The 15531-nt window shown below is 39.9% G+C and overlaps 1 protein-coding gene across 5 annotated transcripts in view; it reads left to right on the forward strand.

The window, feature by feature from the left end:
• tbc1d22a (TBC1 domain family, member 22a) overlaps positions 1-15531 on the forward strand; it is a 274507-nt gene that overhangs the window by 107526 nt on the left and 151450 nt on the right. For all 5 annotated transcript variants that reach the window (XM_073066369.1, XM_073066368.1, XM_073066364.1 and 2 more), the window contains one exon: positions 1526-1632. In XM_073066369.1, the coding sequence (XP_072922470.1) occupies positions 1526-1632 (107 nt within the window). The remainder of the gene's footprint in view (positions 1-1525; positions 1633-15531) is intronic.

Raw genomic sequence — 15531 nt, forward strand, 5'->3', positions numbered from 1 at the left:
CACCAGCTCAAGGCGAATCTGTTGGGAGTTAATTAGATCATTAGACATACAAACAGGATTAAGCCACTCGGCCCATTTGAATCTGCTCTGTTATTTCATAATGGCTGATTTATTATCTCTATCGACCCCATTCTCTTGACCTTTGATGCCCCGACTAAACAAGAACCTATCAACCTGTGATTTAAATATATTCCAATACTTGGCCTCCACAGCTGTCCATAGCATTGAATTCCACAGACTCACTATTGTCTGCCTAAAGAAATTCCTTCTCATCTCTGTTCTAAATGGACGTCCCTCTATCAGACTATGCTGTTTGATCCTAGGTTCACCCATTATTGTAAGCATCCTCTCCACAATCACTGTGTCTTGACCTTTCAATATTTAATAGGTTTCAATGAGATCTCCCTCTCATTCTTCTAAATTTCAGTGAGTACAGACCTAGAGCCATCAAACGCTCCTCATGTGTTAAGCCTTTCATTCCCGGAATTATTCTCGTGAATCTCCTCTCCAATGCCAGTACATCTTTTAGATACAGGGACCAAAGCTGTTCACAACACTTCAATCTTTTATCCATGTTAGTATCTTTCCTATAATACCATTGACAACCTCACGTGCGGCACCTTGTCAAATGCCTTCTGAAAATCCAAGTAAACAGCATCCACTGACTCTTGTTTGTCTATCCTGTCTGTTAGTTCCTCAAAGGATTCCAACAAATTTGTCAGGCAAGATTTCCCTTTAAGGAAATAGTGCTGACTTTGGCCAGTGTTATCGTATCCTTCCTAGTACCTCGAACCCTCATCCTTAATAATGGACTCCAACATCTTCCCAACCACTGAAGTCAGGCCTAAAGTTTCCTTTCTTTTGCCTCCCTCCCTTCTTAAAGAATGGTGAGATGTGTGCAATTTCCTAGTCATCTGGAACCATTCCAGAATCTAGTGATTCTTAAAAGATTATTACTAATACCTCCACAATCTCTTCAGCTACCTCTTCCAGAATCCAGGGTGCAGTCCATCTGGTCCATGTGACTTTATTTACCTTCAAATCTTTAAGCTTCCCAAACACCTTCTCCTTATTATACATGATAAATGAACATCAGGACTGGCCAGCACTGACACCAAGTAAATTGTTGACTTGGGTATTGGTAGACGAAATTTTGTTTCACATGCCTCTGTTGACCCTGAATGGAACATGAAGCATTAGGTTTTCTCTGACTGCACCAGTTTCCTCCCATGACTGTTAAGAAATTGCCATACGTGCAGAGGTGAGTTGTTGTATCTGGGGGTAGTTGTGGCACCCTGCAACTCAAAATGCACTGCACAATTTACTTTGCTTTTTCAGGAGTAATACTTATATTTGAATTTACAGGATGATTTGACAATGGAATAATTTTATGATAGAATTACAGTATACAAATAATTCTGTAGAGAGCTTTAATTTCAACTCAGTTATAATTTCTTGCAGGTCTGCTGACTTTTGCAATGTTCTTAATGTTACTTTTTTGTTTTCTTCCTTCCCCCCCCGGCAGAAGGAGAGGTGGAAAATTTTGACGTTTCCAGTTTGCCTGATGAAGTGTTGCAGAATATTGAAGCTGATAGTTTCTGGTGCATGAGCAAATTACTTGATGGTATTCAGGTAAATTGATAACCTCCTGTCCTGTTTTAGTGAGGATAACTGATGAATTTTATACTGAAAATATATTGAGGTTGTAAATGAACCAGCAGAAATTGGGAAGTCCTTATTCCTTATAGTCACTGGATGCACAGTAATGAGGGGCATGATAAATTTTTCTTTTTCTATATGGAAATTCTTGTCATTTTATTGTGAATTGTTGAAGTAGGGTAGCATTTTCTATCCCCTCCTATGGACTAATAAATTAAATATGCATTTGATTTTCTAATAAAAACAAGCACTTCATATCAGTAAATTTAATTAATTGATATGACAGTGTTTTAATCTTTTAACTTCTTTGCATTGTTGTATGCTTTGAATTTAAATTAACATTCAAAATGCTCATCAAAAGTATTTTTCTAGCATCAAGGCAATACCTTTTGATGTGGTTGTTTTAATGGAAAATATTTGTTTTTGAGAGTTCTGTTGATATAGAAATTCCGTCCTACACAATGCGATTTGTCTAGAATTTTGCTGCATTGCAGGATTCTCTACCCATTAAATATTTTGGGAACAACTTTGTCTGATTGATAGCTTCTGTTCCTCTTGTAAATTGTGTTGGAATGGTGCTGAAACTTACCTTTTTCTTCTCATTTTATGAAATCAATTCTAGCATAGAACAGAATTAGGCCAATCAGTCCATTGAATGCTCTGCTAATTGATCATGGCTGTTTTATTATTTCTTCACAAACTGTACTCCTGCTTCCTCTTGTGACCTTGGACACACTTAATCATCAAGAAACTATCAATCTCCACTTTAAATATATCTGATAATTTGGCCTCTATGGCTGTGTGTGGCAAAGAATTCCACAGATTAGCCACCTTCTGTCTTAAGAAATTCCTCCTCATCTCTGTCCTTTTATTCTGAAGCTGTCTCCTATCTCGTCTCTCCCACAAGTTTAAGATTTCCAGTTTATAGATCCTATTTACAGTTATTGTTCTGTAGATTTGCCAAGTATGCCTGCAGAAAGAGAATCTCAGGGTTGTATGTGGTGACGTAAGCTCGCTGATAATAAATCCTACTTTGAACTAATGGAAACATACTCCCCATGTCCACTGTATCCAAACCTTTCAGTATTCAAAGGCAACACAAGTGAATCTGCAGATGCTGGAAATAAATAAAAACACAAAATGCTGGCAGAACTCAGGAGTTCTGAACCTATCCCATAAGGCATGTTCCCCAATCCAGGCAACATCCTTGTAAATCTCCTCTGCACGATGAGCTCATAGAAACAAAGGCAAATGCAATGCTAGCATTCATTTTGAAAAGGTGAGAATATAAAGGTAAGAACGCAACACTTGAGGAGTGAACCCTCCTGATGAAGGGTTTTGGCCTGAAACATTGTCACTACCTCCTCTCATAGATGCTGTCTGGCCTGCTGAGTTCTGCCAGCATTTTGTGCCTTTCAGTATTCAGTAAGTTTCAGTGAGATCCACCCCCACTCCAGCCCAGAGCCATCAAATGCTCTTTTCATCCCTCAGATCATTCTTTTAAACTTCCTCCGGACCCTCTTCAACATTGCCATGTCTTTCCTTTCTAGCCCAAAACTGGTCCCGATTCTCCAAATGTGGTCTAATTAATGCTTTATACAACCTCAGCATTGCGTTCTTACCTTTATATTCTCACCTTTTCAAAATGAATGCTAGCATTGCATTTGCCTTTGTTTCTATGAGCTCATCGTGCAGAGGAGATTTACAAGGATGTTTCCTGGATTGGGGAACATACCTTATGGGAATAGGTTCAGTGAACTCGGCCTTTTCTCCCTGGTGCGAAGGAGGATGAGAGATGACCTGATCGAGGTGTACAAGATGATGAGAGGCATTGATTGTGTGGATAGTCAGAGGCTTTTTCCCAGGGCTGAAATGGTTGACACAAGAGGACACAGGTTTAAGGTGCTGGGGAGTAGGTACAGAGGAAATGTCAGGGGTAAGTTTTTTACTCAGAGAGTGGTGAGTGCGTGGAATGGACTGCCGGCAACAGTGGTGGAGGCGGATACGATAGGGTCTTTTAACAGACTCTTAGATAGGTACATGGAGCTTAGTAAAATAGAGGGCTATAGGTAAGCCTAGTATTTTCTAAGGTAGGGACATTTTCAGCACAACTTTGTGGGCTGAAGGGCCTGTATTGTGCTGTAGGGTTTCTATGTTTCTAAGATAAATTGTAGGGAACCCTTGGCTAGGACTCCAAAGTGCCTTTGCACCTTTGATTCCTGAATTCACTATGCCTTGATTCCTTCTACCAAAATACATGATCATACACTTCCCTACACTGTATTCCATTTGCCCATTCTCCTAATCTGTGCAAGTCCTTTTGCATACTCTCTGCTTCCTCAACACTACGCCCTTTCACCTATCTTTATATCATCTAATGTCTGGTATGCTCAACATGAAAATTAACACTAAAATCATATTGCTATATTTAATCCAATTTTCTTTTGGATGTAGTTATGCAGCCATGCCCTCTGCAATCAGCACGGAGCTACTGATTTGACATGATTATAACCTCTTGCACACTCCCTTTGCAGATGAAAGTACTAAAAGTGTTTTATTTTTAAGAGCATAGAAATTTAATATAATCTTTGTCCTTGGTAACTAATTTGTATGCCCAATTACCTCTTTCAAAATTCCATTTTTGTTCTAATAGATCTTTCTCTTTAATTGTAGTCCTTCATTATTTTGTGATAACTGGTGTGGAAACATTAGATGATCTTACAGTCAGCAGTTTTGAGTTTGTTCTCAAAACAGTGTCTGTCAGGTTTTATTCATAGGGCATTTTACTGTTGGGCATTATATCAGAATCAGGTTTAATATCACTGGCATATGTCGTGAAGTATGTTGTGTTTGTGACAGCAGTACAATGCAATATATATTAATAGAAAAAAGTGAAATTACTGGAAAAATATAGTAAGTAGTGCAAAAATAAAAATTAAAAAGGTAGTGAGATAGTGTTCATTGGTTCAATGTCCATTCAGAGATTGGATGGCAAAGAGGATGAAGTTGTTCTTGAGCTGTTGAGTGTGTACCTTTAGGCTTCTGTACCTCTTTCCTGATGGTAGCAATGAAAACAGGGCATGTCCTGGGTATGGGTGTCATTAATGATGGACGTTGCCTTTTTGAGACATTGCTCCTTCAAGATGTCGTGGATACTCTGCTGGCTAGTGCCCATGATGGAGCTGACTAAGATTATAACTCTTCAGCTTATTTTGATCCTGTGCAATAGTACCACCCTGGTGATGCAGTCAGTTAGAACGATCTCTATGACACATCTGTAGAAATTTGCAAATGTTTTTGGTGATGTACCAAATCTTCTCAAACTACTAATGAAATATGGCTGCTGTTGAGCCTTCTTTGTAGTTGCATCAATATGTTGGGCCCAGGATAGATCCTCAGATGTTGACACCCAAGAAGTTGAAATCGCTCACTCTTTCCACTTCTGATCTCTCTGAGGACTGGTGTGTGTTCCCTCGTCTTACTCTTTCTGAAGTCCACAATGAATTCTTTGGTCTTTCTGACATTGAATGCAAGGTTGTTCCTGCAACATCGCTCAACTAGCTAATATATCACCATCTGAAATTTTGCCTACACTAGATGATACTTGAGCTTTGCGTAGCCACACAGTCATGGGTGTAAAGAGAGTAGAGCAGCACACATCCCTGAGGTACGCCAGTGTTGATCCTCAGTGAGGTGGAGATGTTACTTTCAATTTTTGAAGTGAATGGCAAAATGCTCTGTTGTTTGCATCTTAATTAGAAAAATATTTCTCATGTAAAATATTTATCAGAAGTGAACTGTCACATTATAATTACAAGAGAAGTATCTCATATTTAAATTTGAAAATATTGTTTAGCCATGTCTTAATATGAACAAGTAATGTGTTTTGGGTTTGTTTTAAACAATGACTTCAAATATGAGATCAAAGTGAAATACATTAATTTAAAATATAATACAGTGTAATAGACATAATTTGTAAGTAACAGTCATGAATTTCAGATACTGATAATCTGAAATGAAAATGTTAGAAACTCTTAGCAGGCAAGGCATGTGCTATGGTTCTCTGTTCTAAGGCAGTGTTTGTGGAATGAGAAACTGATTTAACGTTTTAGGTGCAGAAATCTTTGACAAAACCGGGTAAAGGTGAAATGACACTGATATCAAGCTGCAAGTCATGAGGGGAGAGGATTGACAAGACAGAGGGAATTGCTTTGATAGGTGCAATATGAGGATTGCACTGGGGATAAACTAAATAAGATAATATGGTCAGTGGATTAATGGTAGCGGTTAGGGAAAGAAAGTGTTTTTTTCATAGAAGCCAAATATGAGGGCTTTTTGGAGAATGAGAACCCAAACAAAGAAACATAAAGGCCTAAGGTCAGATTATGTTCAAAGATTCAAAGTACAGTTATTATCGAAGAATGTATGCAGTATACAACCCTGAGATTTGTCTTCTCCATAGACAGCCACAAAATAAAGAAAACCACAAAAACCCATTCAAAGAAAAAAAAATCAAACCTTCCCCATGCTAAAAAAAAACAAGTTATGCAAATGGCAACCAAAAAATGAGCAAGAAACACAGAATATAAAACACAAAATTGAAAGAGTCCGGGCATATTCAGTTCAGCTCAGTTCATTATCTGCAGGCTACCCTGTTCAAAATCACCCAATATAGCAACAAAAATAGGGGTGACCAGAAACCAAAATCACATCATAACGTGAACTACAAAGTCCAATCCACAAACTGCATTAATGAGTGAGCAAAACTGTGCAGTTGGATGTCTTGGCCTATAAGAAATAGATGGAGAAGGCAAGTTAACAGAAGTTGTAGAAATCAGTGTCAAATCCAGAAGGCTGGAAGATGTTCGTCAGAGTTGCATTAGGTTTTGTTATAACAGTTCTGGAGGTAGTAGACAGGTTAGATTTGAAATGCATGAAGAATTAGTGTTTTCTGTTTACAATGTTGTCAGTTTCTTAGGGCATTTTTTAACTAATGCTAATACTCTGAGCTTCTCATTTACTCTTGACACGTATTCCTCCATGATACCTAGCAGGTTTATGGTGTCCTCTGTAAATTCAGACTTTAAGTACTTCTTTTTTTTTTCTGCCTCTCCCTTATTTCTCTCGAGAATTGTGCCTGTAAGGGGGCCCTTGTTAAATACTGTACGTTTTTTTTTGTGTTTTTCAATTCAATAGATGATCTTACATATTGCTTTTATAATTCTTATTAGCTTAAAATCTATCCATTTTCTCATTAGCTTGTGGAAGTCCTAGTTGCCTTTTACTACAAAGTAAGTGTCATATTATTGAGATTGCAAGTGCATGGCAGCATTACATTTCACAGTGATTACACAATGTTGCCGCCTCTGAGAAGACCACAACTTTTTCCCTTGGGTTTGGAGGATTGTGTGTTTCAATGACCCAGAGAGCTATGCTGGCTGGGGTCAGAGCTTTATGCTTTGGCTCTTGTTGGGTCACCCATGCCCACCAGGTCAAAGAGCAAAGGCCAGTCTAAGAGTGGTTCATTGGTCCTCCAGATTCGAGGGTTCAGATCAGGGCTAACAACCCTGACTGGTAAAACAAAATTATTATGTAAACAACAATGAAGGATTCCTTCTACATCTGAGTGTGATGGTATTCCTGAGGCACCGCCTGCGACTTGCATGACTGATGGTAAATGCAGAGGAAGCTACTGACATGATGAAGGAAGCCATGAACGCTGCCAGAGGTGGAGGACCTTCATTGTTGCCCTAAACATCAGTGCGTAACAGGCAAAAGAAGAACAAAATGTTGTGATTTAAACTCTCATCTCTACACACTGTACATCTAAGAAATCTGTCTGGTCCCATTCTCTCACCCTCTTAAACATTGCAATGGAATCTACCCCTACCAATATCTTGGGCAGTATCTTTCGGATGTTAACCAGCTGTGTGTGTGTATATATACACACAGTATATTTCAATTTTAATACTTGGTATTTTTGCTTATCATCTTTGTTCTGAACCTTTAAAGTTCTTGACCCCACTTTCAATTGAGCAGTTTTTCTCCCTCTCTCTCTCCCTTTCATGTTTTTAAATACCTGCAGCATATTCCTGTCTCATCCTTTGTTTGATAAAAACAATTGTTATCCATACAACTGAGCTCCCCTTCCCTAGAATCATTTCTGTAAATGTCATTTGTATTCTGTCCAAAGTAATTTCCCAAGATGTGTCATCCAGAATTAGAAGCAGTACTTCACTTGTGATCAAAGTAGTGTTTCATAATCACAAGAGGTTTTGCAGATGCTGGAAATCTTGAGTGACACGCACAAAATGCAGGAGGATCTCAGCAGGTCAGGCAATATGAACGGAAGGGAATAAACAGTCGACCTTTCAAGCGGTGACTCTTCATCAGGACTGGAAAAAAAGGATGAAGAAGCCATAATAAGAAGCTGGGGGGGATGAGGAGGAGCAAGTTGGCAGGTGATAGGTTGGGGTGAGGGGAAAGGTGGGTGGGGAAGGGAGGCAATAGGTGGAAGATGTAAAAGGCTGAAGAAAAGTGAATCTATTAAGAGAGGGTAGTGGATCGTAGGAAGAAGGAGGGGCACCAGAGGGAGGGGATGGGCAGTTGAGAACAAGAGAAGGAGTGAAAGGGGGATCCCAAATGAGGAATGGCAAAAGAGAGAATGGGGAGGGAAAGAATTTACCTGAAGTTAGAGAAATTGATGTTCATGTTGAAGGTTACCCTGATAGAATTTGAGGTGTTGTTTCTCTAACCTGAGTGTGGCCTCCTTGTGGCAGCAGAGGGCACCATGGACAGACATGTTGGAATGGACATGGACAATCAAATTTATATGGGTGGTCTCTGGGAGATCCTGCCATTTGTGGTGGATGGAGCGAAGACGTTTAATGAAGTCATCTCCCTAATCTACATTGGATCTCACCAATGTGGAGGAACTGTACCAGATACAATAGATGACAGGTGAAGTGTTGCCTCACCTGCGTGGTTTGTTTGGGGCAAACCCACATGTACATAGGAAGGACATGCTATTTCTGTACCGATGGTACTGGAATTGAACTCTGAACTCTGTCCCAAACTGTAATAGTATTGCACTAACCACTACGCTTTCTGGTTCTCCTACTCATCTGTTCTCTTCTCATCACCTCCCTCTGGTGCACCTTCTCCTTTCCCTTTTTTCCATTGTCCACTGCCTTTTAGTCTAAGATTCTTCTTTCCTCAGCCTTTTGCTTGCACTTGTCTCCTCCCAGCTTCTTCCTTCACCCCTTCCCCCACCCACTCACCCACCTTCCCCTTCACCAGCTCTCACTATCACCTGCCAGCTTGTACTCGTTCCCTCTTCCCCCCCCCCCCCCCCCACTCTTTCTAATTCTGGCTTCTGCCCCTTTCCAATCCTGATTTGGAGCCTTGGCCCAAAGTAATGACTGTTTATTCCCTTCCACAGATGCTGCCACCATTTCCTCTAATATTTTAGGTGTGACGGTTTTATACAATGCCTTGAAAAAGTATTCAGCTGCAACAACTATCTTCACATTTTACTGTCTCATTTTCTAGATTTAAAATATATTGAAGTATGATTTTTTGAGCTAATGTACAAAACAGTGTGCATCATGTCAAACCAAAAGAAGATTTCCAAAATCTGTCAACAATTGACTAAAAATTAAAACCAAAATTGAGGCTGAAACTGTATTAATCTCCTTTGTAATTACTATTGCACTAACTTTCCTCAGTAGCAATATATTGCCTTACTGGCTCACCAAATTTGTTGAAGTAGAAAATTTGAGGATCACCTGTTTATAGTGAATTCATAAAAATACTGTATACACTCCCTCTGTCTGTAAGGTTCAACAGCATGTTAGATTTTCAACAGACCAGACCAAATTGAGACAAAAGAGTATTCAAGACAAGACAGTGAAATGATAATAGAGAAGCACAAATCTGGGGGAAGGTATAAGACCATCTGAAAGGCACTAAACATGCCTTGGAATTCAATGCAGTTCATTGCAAAAAAGTGGAGAACATATAAAATCACAGCGACACTGCCTAGGTCAGGCTGCTCCTGCAAACTTAATTGTCAGAGAAGAATGGCACTTGTAAGAGAGGCTACTGTGATGCTGACAGCACTCTGAGTGAGCCGTGGAAGTCAGTGGCTGCAAATGGAGATTAAGTTCATGGCCCTACAATCTCTAACGCCTTGCACAAAAAAGGATATTTGTGGAAGAGTGGCAAAGAAGAAGCCCTGGATAAAACAAAATTTATCTCTTTGCTGTAAAGGCTTTCCAAAACATCACTTAAAATGAACTGTAATGATGTGGAATAGTGGTCACCAACCCGTCGATCGCGATCGACTGGTCGATCTTTGAGACTTTCCCAGTAGATCCTGGGGAAAAAAAAGAAAAAAAAACACAAATACTATTGAGAGATTGTTTCCGGGTTGCCGGGTTTTAATTCCGTTCTTTCTGCCCAGTGCGCATGCGTGTAGCTCCTCCACCACACACTACAGTGTACTTCAGTGATCCCCAACCATCAGGCCGCGAGGAAACGATATGAGGCAGCTGCACCTTTCCTCATTCCCTGTCACGCCCACTGTTGAACTTGAATACATGCGATCACTGGTTGGCCTCGGGTAACCAACCGCTTAATGCGGCCGGCGAGAAGTGCTGATGCTACTGGCCTGGAGCGCAGACAGATGGGCGCCGCCTCTAAACTTGTTTAGCACACCGAATGTTTGTGGGGAACCCGGTGCTAAAATACTTGCAGGCGATCTAATTCGGGCTCAGGGTTTCATAAGTAGCAGAGCAGCTACCTCGCTGCAATCTACTGAAGTCATCCCTCGAGCCAAACTTTTGTTGGCCGATTGATCCTACAAGAGGGGTGGGCGCGTGCCCTGTCGCACTCCTTGTTTGGTTGGTCAGTTGGTCTCTCCGGACTGTGACCGCTGTGGCCCCGGCACGGGAACAGCCGCACCTGTTCAGGGCGGTTGGCAGCGGGTGGGCGGGTGGCTGGAGTTTGGGTCCGGAGGCAATGAAGCCCTCAAGACTGCTTCAGTACTCTGAGTCCAAGCACCATGCACTTAAAGACAAACCTGTTGAGTTTTTTTCCAGCGGAGAAAACGTGAGCAAGCGGGACAGAAGCTAAGTGCTGAGAACCACATAAACGAAATTGCGGAATAGACTGGATATAAGGAACCTGCTTCGAGTATCACTGTATTCCGGTCATGTTTAACACCACCCCCCCCCCCCCCCCCCCCCACCCCCTGTCAGCTGGTCCGCAATATTGTCAATATTAAACTGGTTCGTAGTGAAAAAAAGGTTGGTGACCCTGGTTTTCATACATTATTTCTACTTCCGGGTTGCGGGGTTTTACTTCTGGTCTTTCTGCCCCGGTGCGCATGCATGTAACTAATCGATTTGGAGTTGATCTTGCCTTTCACTGAGGCTGAGGTAGGGGATCTTGGGCTTAAAAAGATTGGTGACCACTAATGTGGAAGAAGATCTTGTGTTCCAATAAGACTAAAGTGGAACTTTATGGCCTCAACACTAAGTGGTATGTGTGGTGTAAATCTAATACTGTACATCAGCCAGGTAACACCATCACTACTGTGAAGTTTGGTGGAGGTAGCATCACGCTGTAGGGATGCTTTTCAGCAGCAGGGAATCTTGTTAAGATTGATGGGAAGAAGAATGCTCTGAATACAGACAGATCTTGGATAAAAAACTTGCTAGCTTCTGCCAGAAAGCTTAAACAGGAGATAAGGTTTGTTTATTTTAGCAGGACAATGACCCAAAGCACACTGCCAGAACAACCACGGAGTGACTTCAAATGAAAAAAAAACATTGTTGTCCTTAAGTGGTACAGAGTCCTGACATGATGGAATATCTGGCAACACCTCAAGTTTGCTGTCCGCTGCTGCTCCTCAACTTATACTATACAGCGTGAATAATTTTGCAGTGAGGAATGGGCAAAATCATGCTCCATCACATTGGGCAAGGTTAATAGACACTTATCCAAAAAGATTGCTGACTGCAGTATCTGCAAGAGGTGTTACAACTAAGTACTGAGTAAAGGCATGTGAATACTTTTGAACTGTTGACATTTCAGTTTTTGAAATTTTAGCTTTCGTGCTTTACAATTTTCCCTGTTTTTTGGTGATCTATTGTGAAAAAGGGAGCATGTGATTCACAAATAAAAATTCCCAGTTAAGTTGATCAGAATCTCAGGTTGTAATAGTCATTTATGAGATCAAAGGGTTGGGGGCTAAATACTTTCTTCAAGGCACTGTAAATATTCATCATAAACTTCCTTTATCTTAATGTTCTCTGCTTCTATATATAAATTATACAATTTTTTAAAGCCACATCTACCTCCTGAGTTCTCTCTTTCAATGAATTATGCCTGTATAATCTCTGTTTTTGTACCCTTTTAAAAATTGTGGCCTCTGGTTTCTTAGCATTAAATTTTATTACTATTTTTCTGTGTACTCCATCATCCTGTTATAATCTTCCTCAAAGTTCGCAGAGCTTCCAAGTTTTATCATCTGCAAATTTGCACTGCAGCCAAAACATCCATGTCTAAATTGCTAATATGTTAGACAATAAATGGTTATTGTACCAATTGTTAGGAAATGTTCCTGCACACTTCCCTCCAATCATGAAATAATCCTTGATGACTACTGTATTATCTTTTTCTTGTTACTTAACCAAATTTCTGTTCATGCAACAATAACATCTTTTTCTTTGGTCTTCAATCCTGGTGACAAACCTATTGTGTAACACTTTATGTGACACCTTTGGAAGTCCATCAGTGACTTTTTCCTTTTTGATCTTATCTGTTATTTCATGAAAAAAATCTGACATTGATTAGATTAGGCCCAACTTTCCCTATAAAAAAATAGGCTTTCTCTAACTAATTTGCATTTGTCCAAATGGCTAATTTTGAAACTGATTGTTGTTTCTAGAATTTTCCACACTCCTAAACTACTCTTGACTGTTTGCAGTTACAGTTTGAGCAAAGACGTAGCATTTGCTATTTTCTGGCTTTGCATCTTAGAGGTACTTTTTTGCTGGTCTACTTGATTCAGTATCCTTGGTTACCCATGGATCTCTGACTTTAATTTATGAATCCTTCTCCCTCATGGAAATGTCCCTGATCTACAACTGAAACATCTTACACCCTTGCCTCCCTTATTGTCCATCTTTGGTTTTAATTTACCTCAGGCAAAATCTACTTCCCTCCCCTGAAGTTGGCCCTTGACCATTTTTCTGTTACTTAATACTTTTTCTATGTATGCAGCCAAAGATTACTTTCTCCCTTGGCATTTATTCTTGGATGCTTCATCAGGCATTTTGGTGTCAAATCATAAAATCTCCCTGTGAATTGCATTGGGATATTTAACTATGTTAAAGGTGCGATATACAGTGGCATGCAAAAGTTTGTGCACCCCTGATCAAAATTTCTGTTACTGTGAATAGTTAAATGAGTAGAAGATGAACTGATCTTGAAAAGTCATAAAGTTAAAGATGAAACATTTTTTACAACATTTTAAGCAAGATTAGTGTACAGTATTGTTTGTACAATTTTAGATTGGAAAAAAGGGAAGGAGCACCATGCAAAAGTTGGGCACCCCAAGAAATTTGAGCTCTCAGATAACTTTCATCAAGGTATCAGACCTTAATTAGCTTGTTAGGGCTATGGCTTGTTCACAGTCATTGTTAGGAAAGGCCAGGTGATGGAAATTTCAAAGGTTTATAAGTACTCTAACTCCTCAAACCTTGTCCCAACAATCAGTAGCCGTGGGCTCCTCTAAGCAGCTGCCTAGCACTCTGAAAATTAAAATAAATGATGCCCAGAAAGCAGGAGAAAGCTATAAGAAGATAGCAAAGCGTTTTCAGGTAACCATTTCCTCTTTTCGTAATGTAATTAAGAAATGGCAGTTAACAGGAACAGTGGAGGTCAAGTTGAGGTCTGGAAGAAAACTTTCTGAGAGAACTGCTCGTAGGATTGCTAGAAAGGCAAATCAAAACCCCCGTTTGACTGCAAAAGACCTTCAGGGAGATTTAGCAGACTCTGGAGTGGTGGTGCACTGTTCTACTGTGCAGCAAAACCTGCACAAGTATGACCTTCATGGAAGAGTCATCAGAAGGAAACCTTTCCTGCGTCTTCACCACAAAATTCAGCATCAGAAGTTTGCAAAGGAACATCTAAACAAGCCTGATGCATTTTAGAAACAAGTCCTGTGGACAGATGAAGTTAAAATAGAACTTTTTGGCCACAATGAGCAAAGGTATGTTTGAAGAAAAAAGGGTGCAGAATTTCATGAAAGGAACACCTCTCCAACTGTTAAGCACGGGGGTGGATCGATCATGCTTTGGGCTTGTGTTGCAGCCAGTGGCACGGGGAACATTTCAGTAGTAGAGGGAAGAATGAATTCAGTTAAATACCAGAAAATTCTCGAGGCAAACATCACACTGCCTGTGGAAAAAAAAAGCTGAAGATGAAAAGAGAATGGATTCTACAACAGGATAATGATCCTAAGCACACCTCAAAATCCACAATGGACTACCTCAAGAGGCGCAAGCTGAAGGTTTTGCCATGGCCCTCACAGCCCCCTGACCTAAACATCATTGAAAATCTGTGGATGAATCTCAAAAGAGCAGTGCATGCGAGATGGCCCAAGAATCTTACAGAACTAGAAGCCTTTTGCAAGGAAGAATGGGCGAAAATCCCCCAAACAAGAATTGAAAGACTCTTAGCTGGCTACAGAAAGCGTTTACAAGCTGTGATACATGTCAAAGGGGGTGTTACTAAGTACTGACCATGCAGGGTGCCTAAACTTTTGCTTTGGGCCCTTTTCCTTTGTTGTTATTTTGAAACTGTAAAAGATGGAAATAAAAAAGTAATCTTGCTTAAAATATTAAATAAATGTGTCATCTTTAACTTTATGCCTTTTGGAAATCAGGTCATCTTTTACTCAGCTATTCACTAACAGAAATATTGACCAGGGGTGCCCAAACTTTTGCATGCCACTGTAATTCCAAGTTACGACTGTATATGAGAAGCTTTTCGGCTGTTGGAACAGTTGTGTGTTTTGTATAAAGGTAATGTTTATGTTGCAACATTGAATTACATTTTTTTCATGTTTGTTGTTTGTAAGATCAATTGAGTTGGTTAAGCAAATAATAAGGTAGCATGTTTGTGAGAAATGGATCAGCCTTAGTTTTGCAAATACAGTAGATTCCAGTTAATTGGGCTATTGATTAATTGGAATAGCCTTTTAAAAGAACAGAAACCAATTGTTATTTGGGACACAAGGTTGTTGCCAAACAGTTTCTAACTAACATCATTTGTGTGCACTTGTGTGCTGTTAGTGACTACACCTTTGTTAAAGTGAACAGTTGTTAACTTGTCAGCTGCGCTTGTTTATGTTCAAAACAGTGATTTTTGTCACTGATAGGTGGTGAGAAATAAGCAGTGAGAAAGTTCAGAGTTGTTTTGTTTACAGTGGGTTTCATGCATTCTTGCTTGGAGGTGCCAGAAATGGGCAGGAGAGAAAATGAAAGTATTTCACTAATTCATTAAGTTAGGTACTATGAAGAATTTGAAGGTATCAACAATCATCTTGAGTGTTACAATGAAAGTAAAGATTTGGAGGATGCAATCATCAAAAGCATTGTATGAAGGCAGTCCATTATCTGCACTGGGTGTCTGTTCATTTACAGTCAATGGAAAGAGCATGACAGCATACACTGGATGAATTCCTATGTTGTTAACTATTAGAAACTAACAGTTTTATAACACAGTTGCAACACACACAAAATGCTGGAGGAACTCAGCAAGTTAGGCAGCATCCATGGAAATGAATAAACAGTCAACATT

This window comes from Hemitrygon akajei, chromosome 14 (assembly GCF_048418815.1).
Source record: "Hemitrygon akajei chromosome 14, sHemAka1.3, whole genome shotgun sequence".
Lineage (NCBI taxonomy): Eukaryota > Metazoa > Chordata > Chondrichthyes > Myliobatiformes > Dasyatidae > Hemitrygon > Hemitrygon akajei.